Raw genomic sequence first — 12,373 nt, 5'->3', positions numbered from 1 at the left:
GTGCGGGAGAAACATCCCTCTTCCCATCTGTGGCGGCCGGCCGCCCGCCCGCGTGGCTCCGAGGTCCCCCGCGCGGTGGGTGTCGACGGGTTCAGAGGCCCTCTCAGCGCCCCCGCCCTGGCCAGCGGCCGCAAGACAGAGGCGGGGGCGGGGGCGCGGGGGGGACACGGGAGGGGGGACGCGACTAGGACACCGAGCGGGGCGGTAGGGTGGCCCAGCTGCGGCGTCTGTTGCGTTAGTCTTGCGGTGTATTTCGTGGCCTTCTCTGCCTTCTCATCATCCTCCGAGTCTCTCTCCCCTGACCCGCTCAACTTCTAGGTTAAAAAAATAGATATGTACATCTTAGAAAATAGCAAAGGGCCCCCGGCAGGCGGGGCCGTGTCCTCCGGGCCCCGAGGAGCGGGAAGACGGGATGCGCGGTCCCCGCGACCGCCGCGGAGTGGCCGGAGGCCGGGCGGGCGGCGGGCGCTCAGGACGAGCTCTCGTTCTCGGACGCGTGCAGCAGGAGGCCGCCGCCGCCGCTGCCGGACTTGTGCTTCTTCAGCAGCTGCGTGATTTTCTCGTCGTCCGAGTTGGGGTCCAGGGGCTTGTTATAGTCGTCGTCCTCCTCCTCGTTCTCCGAGGCCCCTTTCAGCCGCTCGGTTTCCGAGTCCTGCTTCTTCTTGGCCGTGGCCATCTCGGCTGCGTGCTTCTTCCTCCACTTGGTCCGGCGGTTCTGGAACCAAACCTGGGGGTCGAGAAAGCGGAGAAGAGGGGCGACAGGGGCGGAAGGAATTTAAGGTGAGCAGAGCCAGGCAATGCCTTCTCTTCCGCATCCCGCAGTCGCTCCTGCGGGCCCCTGACGTCTTGACACCCTCCCGCAGAGTCCTCCCAGGTCTGGGCCGTTGAAGTCGGTCTCCACTGCCCCAGCTTCCTCCGAGTATCAGGCACCAACAAACTGACTGCCGTTGCCATAGTGATGGTAACACAAGAGTATTGAGGTTGTCAGTGAGTGATTTCTCAGAAAAGAAAAAAACTTGGAAACTTAAAATGAGTTTCCCTAAAAGAGTTCGCTTGCCTACTTTCTCGTTTGAAGTAGAAAACTTTTCCCTTTCGTAAAGTTGCCTCATAATGACTGCGATTCTATTCGTTTTTAACTTTCTTAGATTAAGGTATTTCAAGCAATCTGAAGTGTACTGGCTTTTTAGTGTGATTTGTGGGAGAAGACACAGCATTTACCCCAATTACCTCTGTTCTTTTCACTTTGGGGTATTTGTCTGTTTCACTTATTTCAGGTCTGAATACACACAAATATGGTAGGTAAACACTCCCCTCCCCATTTACACTTGTAATGTATGATGTAAAGTTTAAAAAAAATCTGCTAAAACAGAAACCTCAAATCAGTAATAATAACCAACATAAATGCATGAAAATATTTAATATTTAAAAGTTGAAATCATCATAGTAGTTTGTGTGTCTTTCTCTGTCTCTCTGGTTTAATGTTTTTCATAAAACCGAAGTCAAAGTAAGAATTTTCATCAGTTATTTTTTTAAGTGAAATTTTGCCAGTTACATTACTTCCCACTATTAGCATGCCTAATCTTTCACATATTATTTTAATATTGTCCCTCCCTAAGACATTCATTTTTATACAAATATTTTAAACCTATTCATGATGTTTGACATCGTGTTTCATACATATATTTTAACCTAAAGCATCAGCAATAGCAACCAATTTCCCAAACATATTGAATCATCCTCTCTTTATGCTTCTCATCCATTTTCTCATCCGTTTTGTATTTATCTAGAGAATCAAAATTGTTAAGAAAGTGATTTTTAGTTTCTTTATACAGCTATAATAATTCACTTCTAGCCACACCGACATATTTATGGTGACAAATGAAGACCTCCAGATTACTGTGGTAGGCTCTGTACCAATCGCTGCAAAAATAATTTTAACTGTGATGGTACTCTAATGGTAACATACAAAATCACTCCTGAAATGCATTTTATGGTGCTTATCTGTGGGGAGATACTCTCTGACCAGCAGATATGGCTAACGTTATCCCTACTTAATTTTAAAAGCAACAATATAACTAACGGAAACAGACTTAAACACACATACACACACCAAAAAATATATATATACATACATATATATAATGAAAAAGAAGAACAAAAGAGAATACCAGAAATATAGGAAACCACTAGATTTAAAGTACCTAGCTGTTTCAATCCCTTTATATTTCAGGGAAAGATTTCTCCAATTTGATTCCCTGGAAATACACCATACAACTCAATTATAAGGTAAGTGACATTTTAATTATAATTTGTTGTCATAAACAGTAAAACATCTTACATCTATTGATAAACTTATATTTCATAATACAGTAATAATCTTGTCATTTCATTTGGAAAAGTACTATTCCAAAGTGGCTGCCTCAGGTAAGCTAAAAGCAGATGCATCCATGCTAAGTGGTTAGATCTTGTGGATTTATTGGGGTTTTTTTAACCTGCAAGTTAATACAGTAGCACTATAATGCTGATCTACATTAGGGAATTATATAACTAGTGGAGCCTGAGTTGACAAACAAAAGCTTGAATATCCTTACAAATAGAATACATAGAAGCTATCTAACTAGCCTGGTCTATTCTCAGGGCTGATATTTCCGTAATGCTTTTATTCTCTAATAATGGCGAGTTCCCCCAGCACATGCTGCTATCTAGATGAACCTAATTTCAAAGGCGGAGGCTTGATTCCTTTTGTTCATCAACAGTTTGCCCGCCCGAGAGATCCCAGAGCCTTTGTAACCTCCCCCTCCACCCCCTTCGCTGATCTCATCGCTCCCCTTGCTTCTCGGACTGCACCCTCGGGCGGCCGTTTGTTAGTTTGTTAGTTTGGGGTGTTTGTGTGTGTGTGTGCGCGCACACGCGCGCGCATGACGTACATGGGAGAGCTCTCCCTCGAGGTTTGCAAGGTCCACTCACCTTGACCTGACTCTCCGTCATCCCCAACGAATAGGCCAAGCGAGCCCTCTCGGGCCCCGCCAAGTATTTCGTTTGTTCGAAAGTCTTCTCCAGGGCGAAGATCTGCTGGCCCGAGAACGTGGGTCTCGTGTGTTTTCTCTTCCCATCTTTGTCCAACAAAATGGATCCTTGATCTACGAGAACAGATTAAAAAAAGAAAGGAAGGGGGGAAACAACCAGTTACGAGCGGCTCCGCTGAGAAGAGACGAACTCCAGAAACAACGTTGTGGTGGGAAAGGCAAGTGTATTCCGCGGCGGGCACGAGAAGTGCCGTGGTGCTTGCAGTCCCACCGCGCTTCTCGCTTTGCCTTCTTACACCCACCTGTTTTTTAAAAGCGCGTGTGTTTGGAGCCGCAGTAAATAACCTTCTGCCCAACGACGTCCAACAGAGGGAGCGCACTGCTGAAGTTTGCCGAGGCCCAATCTCTAGGCCCAGTAAATTGAGGCGTGTGGGTACAGGGGGGGAGGGGGTGTGGGAAAGTCCCCTCTCGCCGCCTCGTCTAGTTGGGGCTCGTTCGGTCCCGGGGCCTTTGCATGGGGGTGACTAGTTTTGTTCCTTGACCGCTTTCCTAACCTGTGCTCGCGCAACAAAGAGCGCCTTGTTTTTGGAACACAAGAGAGTTAAATCGCCCCCCCGTCGAACGCCGCTGCGGCCGAGCGGGAGGGGACGCCGCCTTTGTTGGCGGTCCCTACGTGGCCATCCAAACGAATACAATAACGTCTCCCCGACAGCCGCCCCTGCCCCGGCCGCCCCAGTCCCGAGGCTTCCGAAGGGAGCCTCCGCTTGGCTCCCCCAGCTTCCCTCAGTTACTGCCGCTCAGCCACACGAAAGAGATCAGGAGACAGAAGAAACTTCGGGGACTCGGTCAAAAGCAAAGAACAGAGCGAGAAAAGGACAGGGGACTGGCCCCTAAATGCCACCTGGGAGTATGGGAGCTTCCGTGGCGCGCTGGCCAACTACCTATAAGATTAGGGGGATCCTGGGGTAACTCAGTTTCGAGCAAGATCTTTGCGGGATGTTGCATTTCCCCCCGTCTTTGTCCTGTCTCGTTCTTCCTCCGGTTCTTTCTCATATTAGGATGTTGAGAGCCACGATGCCCCTCAATATGTCCGGGGCCGAGGCAGGTGGAAAAGCGAGGGCCCAGAGGTGGGGAGCGGCCCGAAGTGGTGCTTGCCCTCCTCCACGGGCCGCGGGCCTCTCTTCAGTGGGCTCACCTGGGCTGAGCGTACTCGGGGGGCGAGGGGGGCGGTGGTGAGGGCGACGAGGTGAGGTGCGGACACCCTGGACCGAGATGTACATGCAAACACATGCGTTCGGCTCAGGGCTGTGGAGGGCTCGTCGCTGCCGGTCCCCACCGGTTCGTAGAGAGGAGGCCAGTCAGGCTGGCGAAGGTCGAGTGGGACTTCGGCATGGGACACTGGAAAGCTGGGGTGCGGGCTGGAGCACAGTAGCCCCTCCTGCCCTCCCCACCTCTTTAACCCAGGACGGGCATGCGGTTCTGGCCGGGCTGTTCCGGGAGCAGCCAGGGCCTCGGATGAGACACGCCCCGCACCACATTGTGTTCCGTGGAGACGCATGCACACCCGTTCCGCAAGGCGTGCCCAAGGCTTGGGGAGAGGGGGGCGCTTGGACGCAACCATGGAGCTCAGGACAGCGAGAGTTCCTCGCTGAACGCCCTGGCCCTAACTCGTGCGATTCTGGCGCTGCCAAACTACTCGGCAGGCAAGAGGGTGGACTCGGCATGCACATCAGGGGCCATGACCTGAGAGCGGGCAGAACAAGCACAACTGGGCGCAGTCAATTGTACTCACGAGGAGTGCAGGCCAGGCGTGCGTCCCTCCAGGGCGGGCTCTGCATCACTCCTGGCCAGAAGATAGGCGTCCGGCCGGGCAGCTCGGCTAGCGGCTTGGGGTACCGACCCACGGCGGCCACGGCCGCGGCGCTGGGGCTGAAGTAGAGCCCGGGCGGCGGCGGTGGCGGGCTCAGGCTGCTGAAACGGGGCAGGCCGGCCAGCAGCCCCGCTGGGGTTGAGGCGGCGGCGGCAGCGGCCGCAGCTGCGGCCGCGGCGGCCGAAGCGGAGGAAGCGGAGGTGGACGAGGAAGAGGAGGAGGAACCGGAGGGCGAGGCGGAGGGCAGGGCTGCCCCTGAGGCCACGGGCATGGAAGGCCGGCTCAGGATGTCGTTGATGCCATGTGGGGTGGCGGCCGAGAGTTGCTGCGGGGGGCTGCCCAGGGATGAGAGCCCCCCCGCGGCCGGGGGCTTCAGGCTGCCTGGGTTGTGGGAGCCCAAAGGCGGGGAGGGTGATGACGAGGAGGACGAGGAGGACGAGGAGGAGGGGGGGCCGGCGGGCAGCGCGGGGTACGCGGCGGGGTACAGCGGGGTCTTCATTTCTGCCATGCTGTGCAGGGCGGCCAGGGGCGGGCTGCTGAGCAGGAACGCGCTCTGCCGGGTGCCCTCCATCGCCCCCACCGCTAACATCCCACGATCAGGCCGGAGCCCGCAGCCACGCAGCGGGAACGCCGGCCGGTGCCCCCGGAGGGGCTCAGGAGAGCTAGAAGCGCCGAGGGCGCGAGCGAGGAGTCGCTCCGCACACCAGGAGGCGACCTGCCAACTGGGCCAAGAATGCAGCCGCTGAGAGTTGCTCTCGTAACTGCGCAGCAGAAATGTCCAAACACACCAGTCAAGAGGCGGTGGCTCGCCGAGACCAGCGAGAGTCCAGGTGGTTTGGGCTGTCTTTTCCCTCTTAGAGTCCCGGATTCAATCCCGGGCTCTTCTCTCTTCCTCACTTTTTCCTCGCCGCTCAAAGTGCGCTACTTCTCATCTTCTCCCTCTTGGAAATAAGCAAAACAAAACCCCAGCCGGCCCCAGAGAGCTTGTAACAAAGTTAAGAGTCACCGAATCTCCGCTTTGATGTGGGAGAGTGGGGGCTGGCTCTTTTTCTTTGGGGAGGTTCAAAGGATGCCGGGTTCCGCCCGATGAGCTCGTCCAATCTTACTTGGATGCCCTGCTCTTCAGGCCACGAGGTTGATTCGCACTCAGCGCTCGGAGCGCGAAGGGAGAGAGAGCATCCAGCCCGCGGGAGGATTTGGCCTCTGGGCGGGCTTCCTCCGCCAGCGCTGCCCGAGGCTTCTGTGCCAGAAAGGGCAGTGCCACCAATCCCTGCGGCTCCCGGATTCGGCGCGCCGACCTGCCTTCCCCTCTGGGCCACGGGGCACTAGAGTTGCAATATTGAAAAGAAAAAGGGCGAGAAAAACACGGAAAAACAGACTAAGTGAAAAGTCTGACGGCTTCGGTTACAGCTCCACTCGTCTGTCCACTTCTGAAAACGGGCCTGGCGACCCCGGCCCCACCCCCCACCCCCAGCGCCCTCTCTTCCTCTCACTCTCCGCCTTTGCCTCTCCTCTCTCGCATTTTCTTCGCGGCTCTACAGGCTTCGCTCTTCTAAGTCCTGTCCTCTGGCCAAGCTGACCCTCTCCGCGGCTCTTCCACTCTCTCTCTCCTCTCCTTTTCCCTTCGGGCCTGACAGTTCAGATGAAGCTCTCAAAGGTAATAAAACATTTGCATCACTCCCTACCCCTCTTTAGCTGGGGGACGAGAGGGAGGGGGAAATGGGGGTCCAAAATGAGAACTTTGAAGGACGTCACTCCGAGGCGGCCGGCAAGGGCGGGGCCGAGGAGCGGGGTGCAGGCCGGGGGGCGTAACCACCGTCTCCAATAGCACTCAGCCTTGGGCCTCGCGTCGCCTCCGGGTCGCGCCCACTCGGGAGCGCCGCGCCTTCTGATTGGCTTAGGAGGACGAGCCGTTGGGCCGCACCCGCCTCGTTCCCGCCCCCTCCCACTTCCATCCCACCGCCCCTCCCACTTCCATCCCTCCTGTGGGTGGGGCCCGGAGGCAGGGCCTGGCGAGTGGTGAGGTTCGGCCGCTGGCCCAGTGGACGCCTCAATTAATTGTGTTAAATAAAACGGGAAAGGGGAGGGGGGAGCAGAAATGAAGAGGGTATTACTTTTTAAAGAGAAGAATAATGGAAACCCAACCCTTTTATGGAAAAGCAGTTCATATTCTTCCCTCGCCTCCCCCTGGCCTGCTCGCGTCACCCTACCCCCCTTCTCCGCACTAGCTCGCGACGCCTCACCTCGAACGGAGTCTGGTCTCTTGTAAAATGGAGCTAATGGAGCAGGCAGCCGGCGTAGCCCTGGCCTGGCTCCTTCTTTTGAAGGGATTAATTAAAGGCCATCTGGGCTCTCCCAGGATTGTGTAAATTAATTTGTTGCTCCTTAAGCCTTATAGATGTCCTTAATCCTCTTGTAGGCCGAAGCATCGTCCTTTTCCGTCTTTGCCACCTCCCGCTCTCCTTCGCTGTTCCTTCTCCTTCATTTTCTTTTCATTCCTGGGTCCCCCCCGCCCCCCCACACGATGTTATCATTTATAGGTTTACTCAATTCGCAGGGAACGGAATCAGCTTATTGGGAATATTTATTCCTCGTGTGATGTTTCGACCTTAGAGCTGTGAACTTTTTTAACTTTGCTCCCCTGTGATTATTATTTGTTTTGAGTTTTACGGGGGCAGAATCACCAAAATTGAGGTGGAGTCTTTAGATACAGAAGTACCTGGTTACACCCTCCCCCCCTCCCCCCGATCCACTGTAAGTTTTTGAAAACCGTCGCCGAAACTCTTACTCCTCCTCTCAAGGCCAGGGTTGTTTCGGGAGATGGAGATGTTCCGGCTTCTGCGCTGTGGTGATGGGATGTCTAGGGTTTGAGTTGGAGGGTGGTTTCCCTTATTTCCTCTCAATTTCTTCCATCCCTGGAGATCTTTACATTTCCAGCAGGGTTGAGCTGTGTAGACGGGGAGGAGGACCCTTGAACAATTTAGAGATTTCAAGATATTAAAGTAACACACCATTGAGGGATGGTGGCTAGAGTAATTTCGATGAGAACATTAAGTCCAAACTTAATTCGCAGAAAATAGAAATAAACAGCTATAATAAATAAAGGAATAAAATTCCAGCGGCACCACCCATGGTTGGAGTTTGGCTATGAGTGCCAAAAGCACTCATTTGCATCCAAGCACCAAAAGCCAGAGGGATTATTCCGCTTTGATAACCTTCATTTCTGACGCACTGGTCTTTTAAGGGTGGCAACTTGAGCTTGAGCTTGAGGGGTTTTTGTTTATCTTTTGCCACTTTTATTATTCACTTCTGAGATAAAAGTAAAGTTCCCTTCTTGCTTCCCGATACTTTTTCATTAACTTCAAGACTGGGCTAAACCCATCACCTCATAGACCTTAGAATCTGACTCCGGGGAAGGTGAAGTCTTTCCTCAATGTGAATTATTCTGAGGAGAGCAAGAATAGAGATGATGAGGGGGCTGTCTGTATTTCCCCGCGAGGATGTTTTGCTGGGCTATGGGTCTAAAACCCCAGCGCCGTGCCCCGTCGACAGGCCAGGAGACTGCTGCAGGAGAGTGGAGCGTGTAGCCCGGCCCTGCCCCGAGTGTTGGGGTCCTCTGCTTCTCGATTCGTTGAAAACGAAACTTTTTCTCGCCTCGGGAGTCTCCAATACGGAGGTGGCACACAACCTTCCGCCTGGACCGCGCGCCTTGGCCACCAGCGACCTCCTCATATCCCCGGCATTCCTCACAGCATTCTCAAGGACTAGGTAGGAATGGAGAGGGAAGGAGGCCAGTGATTCCCAAAGATTCCAATTTTTAAAAGCTACTCCCCTTTATTTCATGTAAATAGTGTGACCTGGGAAAGAACTGAGCATTTTCCTATTGTAAATTTAGTATCAGATTTGTGGTGGGTGAGGTCGAGACAGAGCAAAATCAAAGAGACAGACCGACACCAGGAGAGATTGATTCAACTCCACCCAACTCCGGGTTAATTGCCACCGGTAAATAGTTGCAAAACTGGGTACGGGTAAGAAGTCTCAATCGTTTGCTTTTACTTATCATTCACATTGGGGAATTAAAATAGCAGCATTGTTCTTAATTGTGACAGTAAAAAAAATCTGGGGTCTGTGTACCTCGATCCCCGGGGCGTGAACCCCGGGTGCCTGAATCCCGCTTGGGGCAGCGTGTATTCCAGACGCACGCTGCGAGGCGCTGAAGGAAGGCCGGTGCCTCTTGCCTGGTGTGTTGGTGGTCATCATCGATCTGCTCCGTCTGTCTCCAGCTGGGAGCCGGGAGAGCGAGGGGCGTCCTCGAAGGGGGTGGGCTGCCCCAGTCTCTCGCGGGGAAAGATAGCCCTGTCCCTCCAGAGCTAAAACCTCCTTCAGGACAGCGTCCTGGAGGAGCAGATCCCGACGCGGATGCGGGAGGCCGGTTTTCAGTCGGGGCCATCTTACACACTGCATACACACGCCCTAGAGAGTCCGGACTTCTCTCCCTCGGGGAACCCCCAGAACCCGCGCGCGCTTCTGCCCACGACCTAATAAAGTCCGACATTTCTAAGCAACCCCTAGGAATGGAACGTGTCACACGTGGTCGCGACGCCCCCCGCCCCCCGCGTCTCTGAACAATACATATATATATTTGGGGGGGACAGTGTTTGAAGGCGAATGATTTGCATTTTAATTGAAAAACAAATGAAAGCGGTTTGGCAAATTCTGAGGTTTCAAAAAGGGCTAAAAAGGGTAGGGGTGAGGAAGGCGACGCACCCCTCTCCACCCCTTGACTTTCTTTAAGCCTGCAAACAAGGGCCTCAGTTCTCAAGTTACTGTTTTTAGCCCGCTCCTACTATTACTCAGCCTGCGCCACGCACTTGCCCACCTTACCCTCGATCTAACCCTGGACTCAAACGCCTAGTGCGTTGGTACTTCTGTTTTAAAATGAAGGAGCAGCCACTAAATTCAGAGTAATTCACAGAAGGAATGCAAATGAAATCTCAGCTAAGTGTACCTAAATTCAGCACTCTGTCGTGGACGGGTGATAACTATTATTCCCCAGATATATTAACGTTAAAAGGTCGGGATACTCAAGTGTAGCCACAGGAAGCCAATTCTATATTCGCAGAAGGAGGGAGGAGGGGATGAAGGGAATTTTGTGTGTTTCAGGCCAAAACCCACTAGAAAATGTGTTTGCTTGTACCGTCTGGATGACTTCTTTAATAACTCCACTTCCGCCGACGAGTGGGGCCTGTTCGGGCTGAACCCAGAGGCCGGCTGGGTTTACGTTCATGTTAAAAGAGGGGTCTAGAGGGCAGCTAAGTGGCAATTCAAGGGAGAAAGAAGAATGTCCACGATACCTTGGAACAACCCAGTGTCAGAGAAGGAGAACCGGCGAGGAGGGAGAGCACGGCTGTCTGCATCTTTGCAACCCGTAAACGCGGCGGGATGGGAACGCGACTCTTGGCCGCTTCTGCTGACCGGGAATTAACGAGACTACTTGGGAAGGGTTGGGGTAGCGAGGGGCCAACAATGCTGGGTGGGGAAGAGCGCTGGGGGATCCTGCTGTCGGCGCTCTCCCAGCCGAGGTCAACGCAAAACACGAGAGGGAAGCGACCCTCGGTGTAGACTGCCCCGTTGGATCTACTACCAAAAAGACCTCGAACGTCAAGGCAGGATCCCCACCCACCATCACCACCACCGGGCGATCTTCAAAGTAGCTGCATGGCAGTCCTGTGCACAACTGCAGAATACGTACTGAGGTCTCCTGGGAGACACGTGCACTCGGAAGGGAGGGTTCTGAAAAGTCCAAGAAGATACAGAATACTAAGGTCCAGAAATGTCTGCAATATCAAGACCCGATCCAGGAATAAGAATAATTGCAAGAAGACACCAATGACCTGCTAGAGAGAAAACTAGTCTTCAACTTCAGCAAAGCACACATAACTTCAGCAAAGCACATACATGTATGTATAATACCCCCGACCCCTCACGCTCCCAAGCATTTTCTGCAGAGACCCCATTTGCTTCCAGGGAACCCACTTGCTTTGATGTATATTCTGGAGACGGGGATCCGGCGTGGAATCATGTGCTCCAAGGAATGTCTGTGAGTTTCTACAATTTCCTTAAAGAATAAAATGCTGGTTCACTTTCACCACCAGATTAAACAATATCTGATGTGAACGGTCGTAAAAAATTTACACCTGTATAAATGACGTCCACTGAACATAATTTAAGTAATTTTAAATGAGCCTGTGAACTAGTTCCTCTTTCAGTCCTGCTAAAAGTTGTTGCGTGTGAGTGAGTGTGTCAGCATTGGTCCTTTCAGCCGCCTCACGCGTGCGGCTCCTTATTCTTCAATGAGAAAAAGTTGTTTTATTTGCGTCACTGCTTTGCTTACAGTTCCTGGGTCCTTCAGGCCCTTTTGAAGAAATCCTGAGCAGTTACCGCCCTCTTGTGGAAAAAAACTTAGCTGTTCCTTCGATCCAGAAAAGACAAACCTGCCTGATTGTGTTAGAAGGATTTATTAACTGCTGTGCTCGTTGATTAACATGTGCTTAATTTTTATCTGAAATGCCAAATTCATAAAATGAAGTGTGGGTCTGGCAGTTCTTGCTTTAATTCAGATAACAAAAGCCCTCTAAAATGAACATTTTGATTTTAATCTTTTTTCCTCACCTACATTTTGTTGCACTCCATTATTTGACTCAGTTGGGATAAAACAAATTTCAATTTTTACTGGGATTGTTTTATTTTTTTTAACTTTTCTTCCCTAATTATCAAAGCAATACTCTGCTTAATTCAGAATATTTAGAAAGTGGAGATAATTATAAAAACAAAGAGTTACCCATAATCCCATCTTCAGGGGAAAAACTCTTCTGATATTTTGACATATTTGCTTGCTGTCTTTTGTTTAGTTTTAATGGTTGAGATCGCACTGAGTATGTAATAGTGTATCCTCAAGCTTATTTTATAACCTGCTTTATTCACTTATTGAAGCAGGTACAGATCAGCACTGAAATCTCCCAGACTTAGTCTTCTCTTAGAGCCCTGCATACTGTCAGATGCCTGGGTCCAGCCTACTCCCACAAACCATAATCTTGCAGGGATGCTAAGTGCTCCAATGCCAAGGTTCCTGCCCTGGTTCTTCCACTTACCATTAACCCCCTCAGACACTTTGCCACTAGTTCTCAGAATGTTATGACATAGTAATATTAACAATAGCTAACACTGAGTGTTTACTGTTTCAAGTACTTTACAGCATTAATTCAACAACTCTGCATCTCTGAATTAGGTACAAGAGCTGTGCCCATTATAAGGATGATGAAAGTAAAGCATAGAGAAGTTAAGTAACTTGCTTAAGATTATACAGCTACTAATTTGGGAAGCTGGGATTTAAACCCCGGGTAGTCTGGTTCTAGAGTCCCTACATTTTTTTTTTTTTTTTGCGGTACGCGGGCCTCTCACTGTTGTGGCCTCTCCC

General features: G+C 51.7%; 1 protein-coding gene across 1 annotated transcript; it reads right to left on the bottom strand.

Annotated features, from left to right (window-relative positions):
- Positions 1-464: 464 nt before the first annotated feature.
- On the bottom strand, positions 465-5,485 carry NKX6-1 (NK6 homeobox 1). Its single transcript, XM_029235975.1, has 3 exons — positions 4,819-5,485; positions 2,968-3,140; positions 465-727 (listed from the first exon to the last, which is right to left on the bottom strand). Exons 1-3 carry the CDS (start codon positions 5,483-5,485, stop codon positions 470-472), a joined length of 1,098 nt encoding a protein of 365 aa, XP_029091808.1. The 3' UTR covers positions 465-469.
- Positions 5,486-12,373: the final 6,888 nt, after the last annotated feature.

The sequence above is a fragment of the Monodon monoceros genome, unplaced genomic scaffold, assembly GCF_005190385.1.
Source record: "Monodon monoceros isolate NGI ecotype Baffin Bay Population unplaced genomic scaffold, NGI_Narwhal_1 Super_Scaffold_20, whole genome shotgun sequence".
NCBI lineage: Eukaryota > Metazoa > Chordata > Mammalia > Artiodactyla > Monodontidae > Monodon > Monodon monoceros.
This window is presented reverse-complemented; position numbering and strand designations above follow the sequence as displayed.